The 18,065-nt window shown below is 54.0% G+C and overlaps 8 protein-coding genes across 8 annotated transcripts; 2 read left to right on the top strand and 6 right to left on the bottom strand.

The window, feature by feature from the left end:
• Positions 1–142: 142 nt before the first annotated feature.
• BAUCODRAFT_149573 (uncharacterized protein) lies at positions 143–3,328 on the bottom strand (the record flags this gene model as incomplete). The annotated part of the gene is made up of 1 exon (XM_007680104.1): positions 143–3,328. The coding sequence occupies one exon, from the start codon at positions 3,326–3,328 to the stop codon at positions 143–145; it is 3,186 nt and encodes a 1,061-aa protein (XP_007678294.1).
• Positions 3,329–3,631: 303 nt separating this feature from the next.
• BAUCODRAFT_547651 (uncharacterized protein) lies at positions 3,632–5,209 on the bottom strand. Its single transcript, XM_007680103.1, has one exon. The coding sequence runs from the start codon at positions 4,984–4,986 to the stop codon at positions 3,850–3,852; it is 1,137 nt and encodes a 378-aa protein (XP_007678293.1). The 5' UTR covers positions 4,987–5,209; the 3' UTR covers positions 3,632–3,849.
• An 872-nt stretch (positions 5,210–6,081) lies between these two features.
• BAUCODRAFT_52577 (uncharacterized protein) lies at positions 6,082–7,080 on the top strand (the record flags this gene model as incomplete). Its single annotated transcript, XM_007679947.1, has 1 exon — positions 6,082–7,080. A coding segment is annotated over one exon (999 nt), but the record flags the coding sequence as incomplete, so codon positions are not given.
• Positions 7,081–8,147: 1,067 nt separating this feature from the next.
• BAUCODRAFT_73291 (uncharacterized protein) lies at positions 8,148–10,366 on the bottom strand (the record flags this gene model as incomplete). Its single annotated transcript, XM_007679973.1, has 7 exons — positions 8,148–8,254; positions 8,309–9,139; positions 9,213–9,544; positions 9,599–9,637; positions 9,697–9,782; positions 9,838–10,099; positions 10,146–10,366. 7 exons carry the CDS (start codon positions 10,364–10,366, stop codon positions 8,148–8,150), a joined length of 1,878 nt encoding a protein of 625 aa, XP_007678163.1.
• Positions 10,367–10,867: 501 nt separating this feature from the next.
• Positions 10,868–12,118, bottom strand: BAUCODRAFT_35631 (uncharacterized protein). The gene has a single exon (XM_007679814.1). The coding sequence runs from the start codon at positions 11,866–11,868 to the stop codon at positions 11,071–11,073; it is 798 nt and encodes a 265-aa protein (XP_007678004.1). The 5' UTR covers positions 11,869–12,118; the 3' UTR covers positions 10,868–11,070.
• A 427-nt stretch (positions 12,119–12,545) lies between these two features.
• BAUCODRAFT_35629 (uncharacterized protein) lies at positions 12,546–14,062 on the bottom strand. The gene is made up of 2 exons (XM_007679813.1): positions 12,945–14,062; positions 12,546–12,887 (listed from the first exon to the last, which is right to left on the bottom strand). The coding sequence occupies exons 1-2, from the start codon at positions 13,796–13,798 to the stop codon at positions 12,779–12,781; spliced, it is 963 nt and encodes a 320-aa protein (XP_007678003.1). The 5' UTR covers positions 13,799–14,062; the 3' UTR covers positions 12,546–12,778.
• On the top strand, positions 14,053–15,654 carry BAUCODRAFT_35628 (uncharacterized protein). Its single transcript, XM_007679812.1, has 3 exons — positions 14,053–14,686; positions 14,740–15,515; positions 15,615–15,654. The coding sequence occupies exons 1-3, from the start codon at positions 14,454–14,456 to the stop codon at positions 15,626–15,628; spliced, it is 1,023 nt and encodes a 340-aa protein (XP_007678002.1). The 5' UTR covers positions 14,053–14,453; the 3' UTR covers positions 15,629–15,654.
• Positions 15,655–15,807: 153 nt separating this feature from the next.
• On the bottom strand, positions 15,808–18,058 carry BAUCODRAFT_547528 (uncharacterized protein). Its single transcript, XM_007680102.1, has 4 exons — positions 17,999–18,058; positions 17,893–17,946; positions 17,676–17,822; positions 15,808–17,607 (listed from the first exon to the last, which is right to left on the bottom strand). Exons 2-4 carry the CDS (start codon positions 17,899–17,901, stop codon positions 16,015–16,017), a joined length of 1,749 nt encoding a protein of 582 aa, XP_007678292.1. The 5' UTR covers positions 17,902–17,946; positions 17,999–18,058; the 3' UTR covers positions 15,808–16,014.
• Positions 18,059–18,065: the final 7 nt, after the last annotated feature.

The raw sequence follows: 18,065 nt of genomic DNA, 5'->3' as shown, positions 1-18,065 counted from the left end.
GCAAACCCAATGCAGATGACATGTCGAATGCTTTAATGATCCGGAGTACAATCCTTCAGAAACGCGAAGTATGAGGTTGCCGACATTATTCGTAATGCTGACCATCATGTGCAACATGGGTATATGTACGATCGAAGCATGGCTACGTCCGGATCACGACCTTAATATCCAACGCCTTCGCCTCTCTAATACAGCACGCCAAACACGTCCGCCCGCTCTTCCCGATTAACGCATTCTCGCCGACTTTCGAGCACCAGGACCGGCCCAGCAACTCCAGGTCATGCAAGCCACGGCAGTCCAGCACCACCACTTCGTTTGCGTCTGCGTTCGCGCTTGCCAGCTCGCGGTTGCCCGCTAGAACTCGCGGCAGCGTGCCCGGTTGTGAAACCAACAGACTCGTTGCCGGTACGATGCTGAAGTGGTAGTCTACGTGTAAAGGATGCGCGGGCGGAGCGGGTAACTCCTTCTCCGTGCGCGATGACATGGGAGAGCGAGGTGAGTCGACGGGCCTAGCTGTTGTAGTGCCGCCAAACTCCATAAGTGTTTGCGCACCGGCCGATGAGATCGACGAGGTCGCCCGTGAGTGGCGTCTTAGGCTAGTGTGGACACTGTCGCTTGCATTTGGAGTTGTCCGGACACTGTCACTTGCATTTGGTGTCCGCGGCACTTTCCACGCTGCCGTCTTCGGAGGGTGGCAAGGGTATGATGCGACGAATTGTATGTCGTACGTCAATGGTATCTCCAATGGAGTCGTTGCTGCTTTATTGGCTACTAGGATGAACGTCAGATGGGCGACGGATGTGCTCGCCGCTTCCAGTGCGTCTGCTTCGGAGCGGACCAGCTCAAAGCTCGTCTGCGAGTGTATGAAGGTGATGCCTTCGTATGTGACTTCGCTGCCTATCACTGAAGGGCTGTCGGTTGGAATGGTGAAGTCATGCGCTTGTAGCGAGGAGACTGGCGTGCCGTGGAATGGGTCGGAAGCTCTTGAGATGGCTTCGGTATCCTTGATCCTGACTGTCTCCGCGTCTGCCGTAGGTACATCCTTGACGTCCAGATTCACCCAGCCATCTGCCAACACCTCTGCGTTGCGGAAGGTCAGCGGTACGGAAACCCATCCCATGCACTCAACAGCGCCCTTCGAGGCAGCAAGTACTCTGCCCGCCACGCAGCCCTTGCTCCAGTAACTGCGCCCTTGGTAGACAAAGCCACCGTACAGGTTCGCGGAGTCACCGAGGGCCTCAATAGCCTCTGGACTGTTCTCGAGCAATGTGCTGATCAAGAAGTGGCCGGCAGGCTCTCCAGGCAGCACTAAGCCTGACAGCCAAGAGCGAGAGAGCCAGCCGCCGACTTCGAAACCAGTACGATCTTCGTCGAAAGTGACAGCAGCAGTAGCAGTCAGCAGTTGCATGCTACTTGCCGTCGTCATGCGGCTGGGCCCTGGTCTACGCGTATGATCGAGCAAGCCGCCAAAATAGCTGGTCCTGTTCGCACTCGGCGTGAAGGCTGGATGCATGGGACTACTGAGCGGTGTCGCATAGATGCTGAAGCCGCTCACAGGCCGTACGGTGGCGTTTGTTCTTCGTGCAACAGTCTGGGGAGTTTGTGATGAGCTCTCACCCAGCTTCGCTGCGAGCTCCAGTCGTACATCCTCCGAGTGCGGCCATTGGAGCACCCGAGCGAAATGCAATAGGCCGTCCAATTGCTCATCTGCCCTTTTTGGTAATATGACGGGTGTATGGGCGGCGTTAGCTGACCCGGTACCACCAATTGTCATGTTCTCCAAGAATGTCTGCGCAAGCAGTACGTCCCATTGGAGCTTCCTGCTGTGTGCAGCGTAGATGCCGGCTCGTTCGTCCTCAAACACCATCCACCCGGCGCTGTTCAGAGCTTCCAAGCGAATCATCAGCTCCGCCGCCAGCGTGATCTGCAAGAGCAGTATGTCGCGTTCAGACAGCTGCTGCTGTGGTTGTCCATCAAGCAATGCCGCTTCATCCTCCCCGCTCTTCCACAGCAGCTGGCCCACACGGATGCGCCACTCGACCTGGCTGAAGTCATGCCAGAGCTCGGTTTCGCCGAGGACGCGCTGTAGGGCCGAGATCTGGGTCTTGAGCGTCACGCTACCTGTACCGGCTCCTGTCGTGCCAAGTTCAGGATCGAGGCGCTTGGCGAAGAGTTCCTCGCCCATGTCTGCCACCTTCTCTTCGGTCCATGTTCGAACTCTCTCCGCAGCAGATTGACTCCGATGTACACTGTATATATGACCAAGCTCTGTCAGACGGTCGACAACAGTCTCTATATCCTGCTCTCGCAGCCCAAGCTCCTCCGGCTCGGTGGACAGCAGCTTCCGCTTTTCAAACAAGACAGGCTCGTCCGGGTACTTCGCGCTATCTGCGATGGGCAGCTGCAGGAAATGCTCGAAGCCGGTCGTGCCGAGATCCAAGCCGTTGGCGCTGAGCATGTTGGGAACCTCCAACATGGAGCCTCCAGGCCGCTGATTCGCCGTGTCATGACGAGATATGAGCGCCTCGGCACCCGTCTCCCTTGTCCTGTGCAGTCCAAGCGTACAAGCTGCGAAGCTCGGGTGTCCCAGGTCCACATAGTCGTGCGCATACTTCTTGCTCTCTTCCGCGTTGCCGCCTCGGAAGATGACCTGCGGTCTCCAGACACGGCCGCGTTCGACCTCTTCGACGGCGATGTGCGGTGCTCCGACGAACATCGACTCGACCTCCTCCTGAGTCGAAGAGTTGAGGTCGACATTTTCGCGACTGAAAGGCGTGTGATCGACCGCATTGCAGCTCATAGACTTGGGATCTACCGCGTCCTGGCTCAGAGGCTGAAGATCGACCTCCTGTGAGCTCAAAGGCTTGTGATCGGTTTCCACCTCGCTCCCATCAGAAGGCGATGATAAATCCGGATCTAAAGCTGGCGCTCTCGAAGTCACCTTCAATTTCTGCTTGATTAGAAAGTTCGGACTTTGTATCTTCGTGCCATCGTCACCCGTCGACCTCATAAGGCGATCCAGTACATCATCGCTAATGTCGAAAGACTGCACATGCCGGGAGTTACGCTTGGGCGAGAGTTCGGGCTTCGCAACGCGGGCTTTGCGGCCATGTGGGCGGGCTTTGCGTTCGCGGTGCGGTAACCTGGCTGTCTGGTAGGTGTGGCGGAAGAAGTCTTGAAGTGCACGCTTCTTGTTCGGCCTCGGCTCATTGCTGGTGTCCAGTGGGTTCGCATTGTCGCTCGAAGGACTCGGAGTCTCATCGTCATCCGTATTGAGCGCTGTTGTATGGACAGCAGCCTTCGACTTCTTGTGGCGTAGGGTGGGCATCTTGAATGCCATCCCTCGAGTCTCTGTTGGCATCTCGTTTTCTCTCGATGCATGGGGAACTTGAAACGATGTGCGGAACTTCATCGTGTCTGCAGAACGAAGAACTGCAAAGCGCAAGGAATAGAGGGAAGAGAGAAGAGCTCAGGAGAACACCTACTTCTAGAGCGGATAATGTAGTATTGGCGCAATAGCCAACCCCATGGCAGCCACGCAATCACCCACGTTCAGCTTAACGTCGCCATGAGGGCTGTACGCGGCCCAAAACCTGGTTCTTTCGGAGCCAAGAGGCGTGGCGGAGTGGGTGTCGAAACCTGGACAAGGAAAAGCGCAGCTGGGTTCGAGCCCCACCGCTTTCACTTGATAGCAACGGGTTTGCGCACGCGCAAATCGAAGACTCGCTTATCGCTCTTTCAATGCCGCCGAAACACGCGTTGCGCCACGAAGTGTCAACGTGAGACATTGAACGGGTGAACGTTGAAGTAAGGGAGATTGGAAGGGGTTCCTGCGGGGTGACCGCTTAGTCAGATGATAATGGTTCCTTGTGATGGACTTCGTGGTCTATTCCTCGAGGTTGCGAACACTCTTGGGTCTATAGGTCCCCTCGAGCGATCGAGCTGCAGTTGACTTAGCTCTCTAACGTGCGCTTTCAACATGCCAGTCAGCTTCTTTCCCTTAGCACCACCAGCCGCCCGGTCATGCTCCGCCCAGGCCCACAATGTAGGTTCTAAAGGATCGATCACAGGCTCCATGGCGTTTGGACTGTCTGTTGGTCTGCGAATGACCACCAGCAGATTTTCGTTAAGGATCGTCCGGACGACGTCCAGGTCACATGCACAAGAACAGACAGCGAAACGGATTAGCTCCGGGTCTGGTTCCAAACCCATGCTGAACAGGCCTTTTAGGGCGTCGGGTGATGCATCCTGCACCGCTCGTCGCAGGCCTGTCATGCCATATTCAGTATATCTGGGGCTCTCTTTACCGATGTAGCATGTCGTCACGATGGATTCGAGATATCCAAGATTGTCGGAGGTCCACGGCCCAGTGATCGCTCGTTTAGGAGGCAGAAGAGCGCCAGACGGTCGAAGCTGTGCAAGCATTGCCTGGAGACGAGGGACAGTACTGCACTGCCGCGAGTCATGCCGAACGCGGTCATCCTCCGTCGGGGTGAATGTCAAACACCACTCTGCTTCGACCCAGTCTCGGAAGAAGGCAAACGTCATGAACCGACAGTTGAGAAGTCGTGAGGCGGCCGCAAGGTCTGAATCTTTTGCTCTGGCACGGTCGGTACCTCGAGCAAAGCCAAGCACTGCGCGCATAGTGCGAGTAGTGAGCCGAAGGTACATGTGCTTGCTACATAATTGCAGTTTGAGCTCTAAGGACGCGAACGGCAGGTTGAGATTCCCTGAATACTCGAAGATGTCCTGCAGTATCTCTGTGGGTAGCTGCTCAAGCTTGGAGAGCTCCCGTGGGGGCGCTTTCCGCTCCCGTGAGGGCTTCGAGCAACTTGCAGTCGAGACGGTGGAAGCCGGAGTGCCGTCTCGAGTGGAGCACTCAGGATCATGATTCCGCGCGACTTTTCGCTTCTTAAATGAGTGCCACTTCTCCGCTTCCGAGGCGCCTCGTTTGCCGCGAATCTTGATCGGTGTCAATGGCGACATTCTCGCGATTACCAAGCCGCAAAATACAAGCGACTGATCTACATCGATATTGGTTTGCCTACGATAAACCGGTTAGCGACTATCGTTACTTGGAACGAGGTAAGAGATAGCGATTCGATTGAGACTCAGAGATCTTGGTAGTTTGGTAGTGATCATCCCCGCAGGTCAACTACATTTCTAGCGTTTTGTGCATCATGCGAGAAACAAGAGGCAATGTAGTCACACATACCAGCGGTTTAAAGATACAAGGCGAATGGAGTCGGCTACTGTGCGCTGGGTCCTTGTGGCGGGAAGACTTGGCCTGTCGATGGGTCAGTGGTCTTGCCTCTCGGTACAGATCGAGCAGATCGGGTGGACGAGGCTATGAGGTCAGAATATGTAAGAAGAGGAAGATCAGATTGACCGGACTGTTATGAGAATCAGGCGTGAAACTCCAGCACCGGCCATCAGTCGCAAATTATGTCATCCTTGAAACGAAAACAAAACCGGCCATCCTTACCAAAGACTGTTTCGAGGGTTAGTAGTAGGTTGGATAGCTGGGCACAGCAATAGAAGCGTGAAGTGAAATGTTTTAACGACTCTTTTGCGCATGTAGCGATGACTCGCGGTACAACGGCGCGTGCCGCTGCCGGCTCGACGTCAGGCTTGGCGCTTCCAGGTCCCGAACTTTCTTCGGAGGCTTCTTGCATGAACGAACTGATCGGTAGGCCTCCATTAGCGATGCGAGCCAGCAATGGCTTACAGGCCCCGTCGAAAGCACTCTTGCGCTTCCTGCGATCCCAGCTCAACTTACAAGCACAGTCATGTAGCTCGGTAACAACTTGCCAGAGACACTCAGCTAACGTGCCCTTAAGCCGCCATTGTCGTGCATTCTCCTCGAGCCCTACTATATGTGCAGCCTTCATCACGAACAACGACCACTTCAAATGCCGTGACAGACGCCTGCGTGGGCGACGAGACTTGACAACAACCTCGTCACTGCGCGAAGGCTTCTGGCGCCGCTTGAGGTCGCAAGGGAAAGATCCTAGGGACGATCTCAAGCAAGGCGACTTACCACCATTACCTGGCTTTTTGGACGACAACGCAGGCCTTGGTGGGAGGAGCATCAAGCCGGCCAATGATCTCAAGCTGCGATGTACGGAGCTGGACGAGAATGGGAATGTTGTACTTGTCAATGGAGAGTACAAGAAGAGCGAGCTCATAGCGAAGTACTCGCTCTTGACGCGAGATCTGCGCAAGATCGACAGCTCTGTCCTACCACACATTCTCATTCGACATTCTGCGATTCTGATAAATCTTCTCCACATACGATGCTTGATCAAGCATAACCGCGTCCTTATCTTTGACGTATACGGCAGCCAAGACTCTTACGCTCAGAGCCTTTTCATTTATGACTTGGAGGGGAAACTGCGGCAGAAGCAGTCATCGGCCGCGGCTGGTGGCAATTTGCCGTACGAGTTCCGCGCGCTGGAAGCGGTACTCGTGTCAGTCACGAGCGGGCTTGAGAGTGAGTTCGAGGGTGTCAGAGAACCAGTTGTGCGTGTGCTGCGAGACCTTGAAGAGGACATTGATCGAGATAAGCTCCGCCTTTTGCTCATCTACAGCAAGAAGCTAGGCACGTTCGAGCAAAAGGCGCGGCTGGTCCGTGACGCGATTGACGATCTTCTTGAAGCTGATGATGATCTGGCCGCGATGTACTTGACGGAGAAAGCTCAGGGTCACGAACGCGAGGAGGACAATCACGAAGACATCGAACTGCTTCTGGAATCGTACCATAAGGTCACGGACGAGATCGTGCAAGTCTCATCTAATCTAGTGTCTGCGATTCGCAATACGGAAGACATCGTCCGCGCAATCTTGGACGCAAACCGCAACTCACTTATGCTGCTCGACCTCAAATTCACCATTGGCACGCTTGGTATCACCGCAGGTATGTTCATCGCCGCGCTCTACGGTATGAACCTGGAGAACTTCATCGAGGAGACCAACTTTGGATTCTTCGGCATTTCCGGTCTGTCAACGTTGATTGCGATCCTCGCGTCAATGTATGGTTTACGGAAGCTTCGTGGTGTGCAAAGGCTCAGTATGTGGGGTGAGCGGTCTTCGCGTGGAAAGAAGAACAGGGTCGGTCAAGGCCGCGGAGGCAGAGGCAGCTGGCGCGAGGTCGAGAGCCCGATGGCAATGATGGCCGAGGGTGACCGAGGGCAGAGGCATCTGGGTGAAGCGGTGGCTGGTATTCGGCAGGCCGACCGAATGAAGGCCTGGAAGGAGATGATGAAGGCGCAAAAGGATCCGAGAGCACTGCCACCGCTAGTGCCTAAGCGGTGAGGTGCCTGGCTCGTCAGCCGACATACCCTCCACTCTATACTTTTACACTGTGCCTGCTGAATGTAATCTAAGCGTAGGCGCTGTGGGAGGCATGATCACATAGCGTGTACCATTGGTATCAGCACCATTCCGCAGTGTGTACGTCGACTGCTCACAAGCATTTTACGGACCACCACTTCGCTTTGCAGCCGCCGCAATCAGCTCAGGAACTCTCTCGGGAAAGTGCGAGGATGGCGAATGGTCGCTGTTCGACCACTCGACCTGCAGGTCCCTCACGTGAGCCTCTTCGACTTGCTTGCCAAACGTCACTGGAAGTCACGCTTGTGACTGCTATCCTGCGTGCAGCCATCACAGGGTTCGGCATGCAATCACAGCTTACTTCTTCCCAGTGGCTCTGATGGGGAGGAGGCCACTGCAGCATGCACCACATATAACATGCCTATTGGCACCGTACCAAACTTCTGCGAAAGCTCTCGAGCCGATAACCGCTCATAGTTGGTGACTACGCCGCACCGGGATCTAGCTTAAGGCTGCCAACAGGTTTCTATCGAGCTAGAAGGAATCGCAACTCATTGAAGCCTACTTTCAACATCACTCGGTTTCCAGGTTTCACCTTACACGTCCTTTGATGCGGGACTCGGACGCGCTGTAACAAGAATACGGCGAGCGGCCCTTCCTGCGCCAAGGGACTCTATTTGATGACCATCATGCGCTAACTAGCTATTGAACAGCACTACGACTACGGCAAGGTGTAGTCATACGGAGAAGTCCTAGTTAGAGCTCATCGCGCTCGAGAGCTGGAGGATGTCAGCCTACAACTTGGGTTTGCAGCATTAAGAAGACATACTCTGACTTTCATGGCCGCTCGTCCCGCTTTCACCATGTAGTATATCGTCCGCAATCTTCTCACCCATCATGTAAACTGTCGCTTGCGGCTGACCTGTCACGAGCGTCAGTATATTTTATTAAGAGGAGCGTCATGCTGTAGACGAACCTGGAGGTAAGAAAGGGAAAGCTGATATGTCGACAACCCTTAGACTGTTGACTCCGAACACCCTTGCCTTGCTATCCACTACAGCCATCCGATCATTGCTCAGGCCCATCTTGTTCGTCACCGATGCATGCGCGAAGGTGAAATATTGGCCTTGAATGGCAGACAATATGTCTTCGAAAGACGTGACATTCGGTCCAGGGAAGACTTCACCTTCGGGCGCGATCGCCTTCATTGCGTCCGTCGCCAGCAAATCTCGGATACGTCTGACGGTGGCCACAGCAACTTCCTGGTCCGTTGGGTCCGTAAGCATGTTGGGGTTTATGATTGGTAGGTCGGCCGTGTCGGAGCTATTGATCGTAACCCATCCTCGCGATAAGGGCGCGGTAATACTACCCACGATACCGCCGTAATTTCTTGCGTCTGGCGGCAACGATCCGAACGAAGCTCCAATCCAGACGGCGAAGGACCAGAACATCGCCTCCGGCCAGTCGTCCGGCAACCAGGACAAAGCCTGCTTAGCATGAGCCGAGATCCCGAGCTCCGATCGGTTTGAAAGCTTCTGGAAGGAGATGATATCCGCACCCGCAGATGTAAGATAGCCAGTACGGTCTGAGTTGTAATCCGCAATCGCTTGGGCAAACAAGGCAGGATTGTTTTGATAGCTGGAGCCCGTCGGCAGGTCGGCCGCGACGTTGACTGCGAAGAACGGGTTGTCTTCCATGTTCTGCCCTACGCCGGGCGCATTTCGTACGACAGGGATGTGGTACTTTTGCAGCGTCGCTGCCGGGCCGACTCCGCTAACCATGAGAAGCTGTGGGCTATTGAAGGCACCTGCAGATTGGTTGGTAGGAGAGTCAGCTAGATTCCGGACCACTCGAACGGGATTACAGGTTACTTTACTCACCAGCTGACAGGATCACTTCCCTTCTGGCGGAAATGGTGAAGGGGAGACCACGTGTCTCCACAACAACACCTGTTGCTGTCTTCGTGCTGTCGAAGAGGATACGCTTCGCAAGAGCATGCGTGTAGATCGTGAGCTGCGTTGCTTTCATCGCTAGGTTAATATATGATGTCTGCGCAGAGCTGCGCTCCTGACTCTGCGCGTCGAGGCTGCTGGGCAAAATGCTGTGGCCAAGGAGCTCGCCGCTCTGCATGCCTTGAGTTCGTATAGTGTCACCCGCCTGCTTCCAGCCAAGGTTGACCCAAGTGGCAAACGGCGCGATATAATTCGAATAGCTAAGGCGGTGATCAGCAGAACTCGTCAGGCTTCTGACACTGATTTCAACAAACCCGACCTGCAAAGGACCTTTGCCGAAAACGCTTGCGTCGCTGTATCAGAACTGAGGTCAGTGTCTGCTGGTGTCACGATCGTGCACAGGAAGCCGTACTAATAGGTGGTGGTGTTCGCCATCCGCAGCTTGGTGTTAGGCGGCGTAAGTGTTGAGCTCTGTTTGTAATACGGCAGAACATTTTCCTAGAAGACGGGTTTGATAAGCTAGTGCCTGTGAATCTGTTGGCTGTTGACGTACCCAAGTCCAGCTCTGATCGCCAACGACATCCGCCCAGCGCTGCATTGTGCCTACGGTAGGACGCTGGTAAACCATGTAATTCCTTGCACTGCTGCCGCCCAGACATCGGCCACGAGTATAATGAATGCTGATATTCTTGCCTCCTGCTTGCGGTGTAGTCATGAACTCCCAGTCGATCAGTGGGTTCACGCCTGCCAGAGTCGGACCACTTGAGTAGAAATCATAACCCGGTATTACACTTCGATTGCCATTCTCCAACTCGCTGTGACAGATTAATTTAGCTTCTACGGGTCAGGCATATCACTTACTAGAAACCACCTGCTTCCACGACGGCCACGGAGAATCGCCCGTCTTGTGCTAGACGAGCCGCGACCACTGAGCCTGCTGTGCCACCCCCGACCACGACGTAGTCGTACGTGGCATTCTCGTTGGGCACGCCGAAGCTAGAGCCCACTGGGAGCTGGTTGTGGATGAACTGGGAGTGAACTGACGCCGCAGCTAGGAGGAGAGGGGCCAAAAAACGAGCCATGGTAATTATGAGAGGCTCGAGGAGAGTAGAGGAACTTATAGCTCACCCCTAGAGTACTTTTTCAGCTCAGCCCAAGCCCAGAACCAGTGAGCAGTAGCAAGGTAACCCCATGTGGTACGCCGCGTTGGACGCGTGCTTGGTATGCCGACAGGCGTGAAGGTGGAGCAGTGATCCTACGAAGCTACCCAGTTAGGGTCAAGCACATAGACGTCAGGAAACACATCGAACAGACGACACGGGAGATTGACGGACGCAAAGCATACCGCTCTAGTGCAGCGCTGCGGTTCACGAGCAGTACCTGAATCCCGCAGAGAGCAAGCGGAAGGAGCAACAAGGTTGCGAACGCTGCATCAGCGGCTGAATCATCCAGAACGCGAATGCGTACGCCGATATGATGTGCCACAAAGCATTTTAGGAAAACGCTGCCATCGGAGTGATGGTCAGCTTCCCCTCCATACCCTGATGGCAAGGAAGCTACGCCGCCACGAGCGTTGGATTCCACATCTGGGACCGGGAAGCAAACTTTACATTATGGCAAGCTGGAACTTGTGGTTGGCAACGAACGTTACCGACAGTGCATGTATCTTGTCGTCTTCACGTGGATCTCATCGCTAAATCATAGAATCTTTGAGGGCAGCCAATGTACTCCATTGTGCTGCCGTCACAACGTCCGTCTATGCACCAGTCTCAACCGCCCAAGAGCATCACATCACACTCCCGCGTTTGGGAAAGCTGACGCCCTCAGTCGCCGCCGAGTCGCAAAACCAGCTCACCTTCTCACCGGCACCTTTGTTTACCAAACCGCACGGCAGCTCACTTCCTTCCTCCGTCTCGAAAATCTTCTTCAGAATGTCCTTCTTACCGCCGCCAGTCGCCACGAACCCAATCTTGGATCCATGTAACACGACCGGCAAGCTGAGCGTAATGCGCTTTGGCGGCGGCTTCGGCGAGTCCGATATCGACAGTACCCATGCATCCGTTTCCCGTAGCAGTGGATGGTCTGGAAACAGCGAGCATGTGTGACCGTCCGGTCCGCATCCGAGCAGTATCAGATCAAAGAGCGGTAGCTTGACAGAGTCCCGTGCAGCGAAGACTGATACGAGCTTCTTCTCATAATCATCTGCCATCTCCTGCGCGTTGTCCAGGTACTGCTCATCCACCGTGAAGACCTTTGGCTGCGGCATCTCCTTTGGTATCTTGTTGAGCAGCTCCTCCTGCACAAGCTTGTGGTTCGAGTCTTCGTGCGTGAGTGGCACGCACCGCTCGTCTGCGTAGAAAATCTCCCATTTGTCGAATTCAACCTTGTCCTCTTCGCTGCCGCTTGGAAGCGCAAGGAGCGCCTTAGCTAAAGTCTTTGGCAGTGAGCCACCAGAGATGGCAACGCGGAACACGCCATGCCGTTTGAGCGCTTCGTTCTGCTGTTCGAGGACATACTTGCGGAGGTTCGGCGCAAGTTCTTTGTCCACGTCGGTGAAGGAGTAGAGATTTGGCGGTCTCCCCATGATTGCAAGCAAGATAGTTGGAGTCTGCCTGTGTTATGTTGTCGCCGGTGATACTCACTTGTGGCTCGTTGTGATTCTGTCCAGTCAGTTGCCCTACGGACGAGGCGCGATGAAGATGCGAGATGCTAATCCTTGCCTTATCAATTCCTAGCCTGTGAAGCTATCTGACATGTCCCAAACAGCGAATGACGGCATGGCCTAACACATCCAAACTACTGCGGAAGCTTTTCGGCACGCCGTCCACCTCAACTCAACCAAACGACGAAGCTATCCGCAAGTCTTCCCTTGGGTTCTCTGCGCCCCACTTCCGCCCACTTCGTCGGCGTGCAGCAGTCCGGCTGTGCGCGGATTGGAGCGCGAGGAGCTCGCGCAGGCCATTTCCAAGATCGCCAACATCTCCAATGCTGCTACTTGCTGAGCGTGCCGTTGAGCTAGAAGCTAGATGGTTGCGTCTGAGTGCAGGAACAGGAAGGAGATGCAGCGTCAACTGCCAGACCGTTGGTAAGCTTGGTGGTGTCATGGCAAAGACCGTCGAGTGGTCCATGCTGCTCGCGAGGGTCATTCTCAATACTAACCACTGCCGCTTGCCTTGTCAAACACTACACCGCTGGCTGCCACTAACGTAGTCTGTTCAAGCAACGAAAGCGTTGAACGCTTTTGAGAGGGCGCCGCTAATGTTTTCGGTCGATACCAATCAGCTGTATTGCTAACTAAAACACCTACATGGTCGTATGGAAACCATGCACAACCACTTCAAGAAGCGACGTGTCCCGTTGCAGTAGTCACGGCTGAAGACTGTGGAGTCAAGCACGGTGCGCCGCACGAAATCAAAGACTGAAGATGCACGGCACGTAAACTATGCAGAAATCCTCGACAGACATTGGAAGCTCGGACGACTGCAAGGCGCAGTTCATCGACAACTGTCGTAGCTTGAGTACCCACTCAAGTCGACGTGTTCCGTTAGAAGATCGATCGTCTTGCGGTCACGTTCGTCCCAGTCTCGGTTCGTTTTCGTAAAGCTATGGTCCGGCGGTATCAGTATCAGAACCCAGGCCCTAATCATCTTAAACACTCACATTGTTTCATATGGGTGCATGCTTGAACCCTCCCATAAGCCAGTATGCAGTACATCGTTCGAAGGAGTCCCGACGCACCAATCTAGGAACGCCGTGGTATTCCTACCACTTTCGCCAGCATGAGCCTGGAAGCGACTCTCCATAGCGTACGCACCACCTCCTGCGTCAAGGACCCAACTCGTCATCGCCGTCTCACCATCTCTGATGGCACTATCCATGGACTCGTAACACTTCATTCTTGGCAAAAGAATCTCGTTCAACGTGCGCTGATCGAATGCTAGAATCATACTTTGCACGTGCGGCGGCAAGGGAATGTTGTTCGCGCAGTTCCAAGTCATGCCGACAATTTTCGTCCGAGCATCAAGCTTGTTCCAATATGCATCACTCCAACAAATATCGTTTGCCCATGGAGGGAAAAAGGGGCCTCGTAAGGATGCGTTCAAGAACATGAAGCGCTTATACCGCTTCGCCAAATGTGGTTCGTTTGTGAAGATCTCGTGAAGGCCTCCGAGATCGAAGCAGCGGTTCTCCCGCTCTATAATCCGGACATTTGGTAGGTACCGTAATGTTGCCAAGTCCATGCTGTGCCCTCCGTTGATCATGAGGATGAAGTCTGCTTCCGCGTGTAAACCATGGCGGAGGAAGAAATTGAAGTTTTGCGTCGCTTCCGGCGTCTCGAAGAAAGAGTACAAGACCAGGTCGCGGTTACGGTGCAGTCCGAGCGATCGAGCTAGACTCATGTTCAGCTCCTGGATGGGTTCGATGTGGACGAAGGACTTGAGTGCTATGAGGATGGCTAATGTTGCAAGGATGGCGGTTAAGAGGCTTGGCTTGGAGGATGAAATGACAGCCATTTGGAAACATACCAGAGAGCACGCCCTAAGGCCCTTAATGGGAAGTATGGAAGTAGAGAAGAAGGGTTAGATATGACCGGGAAAGTCAAGCCCACATTCCAGCGCGTCGCGAACGCGCCGCAGTCGTCCAAAAGTCGTTATATGTAGCCATTTTTAGGTGTATCATAGTTGTCGTGTGCCCTCTAGACACGAGCGTACGCCATCGCGCAAGCGTAAGAGCCTGTCCTTACAGTACTGTATGTTCGTGCTCCATCGAGCATTGAGCATTGGGCGCGGAGGTACTTAGGTTCGTCGCTGGGTTGCTATCTTGCTGTACGTACGTACAGTGTCATCTATCATTGGCATCCACTGGAACATGATCCAACATTGCGTAACAAACGATCTGTAAAAGCGTGGCGACAGTGGGATGGTGCGCCTACAAATGCCGAAGGTCTGATAAGGAGAGCTTCGAGATGGTGGATTACAGTACTGATCCCTCGTGCAACCTGCACGTTAATTGTCGTAAACACACGTCTTATTGTCGCCCGACATCAATTGGATCACGACCACCTCATGACCAACAACACAGCGGGTAAATCGGCAATGGTGTAGAAGCATTCATGCGTATCGGCACGTACAGACGCAGCTCACGACCTCGGATCATTGAAGGACACCAATGAACGAGGCTATTAGGATACTATGTGCAGACCATCTGCACCAATGCATGTGGCTATCGGCGACGCCCGAACATGAGAGGCTACGAATTACGTACGCTACTACCAGCAACTTCGCGGACAGTACATTGCCAGTGATACTATATTGTGGCCCGATGTTTGGTAGTCGCTATGGCTGCCTCGACATCAACCGGCTTGCCAACGAAATCGGCGTCCGAATAATCTGTGTCGACAGGTCAGTAAAGGTGGCCTGCGTGAAACTACAATGAGCATACTGATAAGCTGAAGGCCAGGCATGGGTGGTTCAACACTGTGTCCTCTCAACATAAGGATCAAGGTCTGGCTCGAAACGGTCCCTGCGCTATTGAAGAAGCTGAATGTCAAGCACGTGAGTCTGGTCAGCCACAGCGCTGGTACGATGTACCTCCTCAACACCATGTACTATCTCCGCGATATCCTCGATCCAAATGCGCCTTACGTAGCTCTCGCGGGACCATTCGCGAACAAGGAACACACACACGCGACCCTTCCGAGCCTAGGTTCAAGGCTGCCGATATCATGGCTCCATTCTTGGTCCAGTGTGAATCGGTTCATACTCAGCCGGGTTATGCCAGCTACTTCCTGGTCCGGAGGTTTGATAACCTCAACGGCTGAACTGTTCCAATCAGAGCCAGGCACCTCAAACTCGGGCGAGATGACCTTCGCGGAGAAGCTAGGCGTCAGCGAGGAAGTTGGAAACGCAGCCGAGAAGCTTCAGATCAAGTACTTCCTCGCTGAGAATACAGAAGCAGCTACCCAGGAGTTACTGCTTTGCCTGAACAAGGGCGAGGCTGGTTCGTGGGGTATCTGTGAGGATTATTCTGCCTACGTCAATCAACTGGTGCAATCGGAGAGGGAGCGCTGGGAATCGACGCAAAAGGCCAGCCCGGCGAAACTGCGGTTGAAGTTCTTCTTCGCCGAGTCCGACGTTATGATAGGCGAGGGAGGAAGACGGTACGTGGAGGAGTGCTGGAAGCAAACCGGCGTAGGCGACGTGATGGATGTCACCACCACCGTGCTTAAAGGTACCAACCACGACACCTGTATTATGGACCAGAAGAAAGGCGCTTGGCCGACGATTATGCAGGATGTTAAGAAGGGCCGGCACTGACGAAGCACCGTAGTCACGGAGTCTTAAGCCTTTCCACAGACGTCCAAGGCTCATGAAAACCAATCCACGAACCGCGGGGTTCAGTCGCCCCAGCTATGGGTCGAACAATCAAGGCTCCAGAAGACCTGCAGAGCCAGCGGGTTACGATTAGACGGTGCAAGTAGAAGCTCTCTCTACTCTACCGACTAGCGTACGCAGTACCGTCTCAGGCCAATTCATTTTAGCTGGGGACGTCGTTGTGCTCATAATTTGACCGTCGTCGAGCGCAGACCTATGCGAGCTTTATCACATCTATGTTCTCTCATGCAATTTTTACATAGTCAGCACTGAGCCAGTCCTCTCTATCACGCCGAAACAACGCTCCCAAATACCCTCTCTGTACACTGGCCGTGCCGACGTCCAGACACCCATCCTTACGTGTCGTTGATGTTGTACAGTGCTATATCCGAAGTGGGGGTATCTCTTGCTCTTACGCTGTCCGAGTGGCCATTGATGCCGCTCAACTTCGCCACTTGGTGCCTTTTAGGCATACGTGACTCGCCATCGCTGCCGCTGTCCCTAGCAACGATCTCGCCATGGTCGGAGACGTCGACACCGTTCGCGGCCATGCGCAGTTGCGTCTCATCTGCTGTGCCCTTCACCACAGCTTGTCTCACTTTGTCCATCACCTTGAGCTTTGCTGCCTCACCGCGTACCCGTTCGAGATGATCAAAGTATTCATCAGATACCGGCGTGATATATTTGCCGCAGAAGACGCCGACTTCGAAGCGCTGACCCTCCCGCGGACTTTCTTGTGCACAAGCTGACTCTAGGTCGTCCAAGCTTTGATAGATAACAGCATCAGCGCCAATGTGCTCGGCTATGTCATCGCTTGTCCGGTGGTGCGCGATGAGCTCCGACGGCGACGCCAGGTCGATGCCGTAGATGTGTGCATTGGTGATGGGCGGGGCGCAGCTGCTGAAATACACCTTCTTCGCTCCTGCCTCTTTCGCCATGTTGACGATTTCCCGCGACGTCGTGCCGCGAACGATGCTGTCATCCACGAGCAAAACGTTCTTGTCGCGGAACTCAACCGGTATAGCGTTGAGCTTCGCTCGGACGCCGCGTTGTCTCGCACGCTGTGAAGGCATGATGAATGTACGGAAGATGTATCGGTTCTTGACGAAGCCTTGACAGTAAGGCTTTTTGAGATGCTTGCTAACTGCATATGCTGATACAAGGGATGTCTCGGGAATGGGAATGACTGCATCGATTTCTCGGAGCTGATCCGGACCGAGCTGGTTTTTGATCGTCTCGGCTAGCCGATAGCCCATCAATTGCCTTGACCGATATACAGATATGCCATCGATAATGCTTTCTGGTCTCGCAAAGTAGACGTACTCGAAGATATCCGGTGCGTAAGCCTTCTGCTCGCTCACACTGGAAAAGACTGGCTCTTTGCCGCGCTCGATGATGACGGCTTGGCCGGGCAAGATGTCCCTGATGTTTCCGTAGCCGTTCTGGTTTAACGCAACAGATTCGGAAGCCATCATGTAGTCCTTGCCGATTCCGGACGATGAAGGTCGCTCGCCAAGTACCATTGGTCGAATGCCGAAGCTGTCTCTGAAGCCGATCAAGCCAAACCCGGCAAGCATGGCTATGCATGCCCAGCCGCCTTCGCACTTCTTGTACATCCTCTCCAGTGCAGCAAAAATGTCTTCGTTGTTGACGCGGGCCTTGCCGGTTTGGTTGAGCTCGTCTGCGAAGATATTAAGCATCAACTCACTGTCGGATTCAGTGTTGATGTGGCGATGCGCTTCTTGATCAAGATATCGCTTTAGCTCCGGTGCGTTGATAAGGTTACCATTGTGGGCGAGAAGGATACCATATGGCGAGTTGACGTAGAAAGGCTGCGCTTCAGCGTTTGCGGATGAGCCTGCTGTTGGATATCGCAAGTGAGCGACGCCCATATATCCGGAGAGCTCCTGAACCCTTTGACCATCTTGAAACACTTTGCTTGCTAGACCCTATGTATGGTGAGTGAACGGTTAGTTACATTCGGCAAAGTCGTGCCTTTACAGAGTGGTCCGCTTACATTGCCCTTGCACGAAAACACCTTGCCACCGCGAGAGCATGTCGCTATGCCACACGCATCTTGACCGCGGTGCTGCAAGTAGAACAGTGCCTGATGGAGTTCGGGCGCTGCCTCTTCGGTTCCTGAATTGAGCAGGCAAGCGATTATCTGCCACCCGAGTCAGACACGGACCAGTTCGATTGGGTGTGGATGGCATCTGGGCCCAAATAGTACGCACTCCGCACATTTTGGAACGTTTTTTCACCCAGGACTACTGTATTCGATGTGCTGGCTAAGGCTGGGTTAGCAACACGCTGTACGCAACGATGCATTGACTGATGAACCGTATTGAGTGTGTGGAGTTTCAGGAAGTGAATTTTCTTCAGAACAACCCAAAAGTCGTCTTCAAGA

This window comes from Baudoinia panamericana, assembly GCF_000338955.1.
Source record: "Baudoinia panamericana UAMH 10762 unplaced genomic scaffold BAUCOscaffold_9, whole genome shotgun sequence".
Classification (NCBI taxonomy): domain Eukaryota; kingdom Fungi; phylum Ascomycota; class Dothideomycetes; order Mycosphaerellales; family Teratosphaeriaceae; genus Baudoinia; species Baudoinia panamericana.
The sequence above is the reverse complement of the archived record's forward strand: the minus strand, read 5'-3'. Positions and strand labels throughout refer to the sequence as shown.

Bases quoted from the DNA above. Each gene is read 5' to 3' on its own strand.
- BAUCODRAFT_547651 (XM_007680103.1), bottom strand. From the start codon at position 4,986: ATGTCGCCATTGACACCGATCAAGATTCGCGGCAAACGAGGCGCCTCG.
- BAUCODRAFT_547528 (XM_007680102.1), bottom strand. The intron at 17,608-17,675 runs GTAAGCGGACCA...CACCATACATAG, and splicing joins TGTTTTCGTGCAAGGGCAAT to GGTCTAGCAAGCAAAGTGTT.
- BAUCODRAFT_35628 (XM_007679812.1), top strand. From the start codon at position 14,454: ATGAACGAGGCTATTAGGATACTATGTGCAGACCATCTGCACCAATGC. The intron at 14,687-14,739 runs GTCAGTAAAGGT...GATAAGCTGAAG, and splicing joins CGAATAATCTGTGTCGACAG to GCCAGGCATGGGTGGTTCAA.
- BAUCODRAFT_35631 (XM_007679814.1), bottom strand. From the start codon at position 11,868: ATGGGGAGACCGCCAAATCTCTACTCCTTCACCGACGTGGACAAAGAA.
- BAUCODRAFT_35629 (XM_007679813.1), bottom strand. From the start codon at position 13,798: ATGGCTGTCATTTCATCCTCCAAGCCAAGCCTCTTAACCGCCATCCTT. The intron at 12,888-12,944 runs GTGAGTGTTTAA...GCCGGACCATAG, and splicing joins ATGCACCCATATGAAACAAT to CTTTACGAAAACGAACCGAG.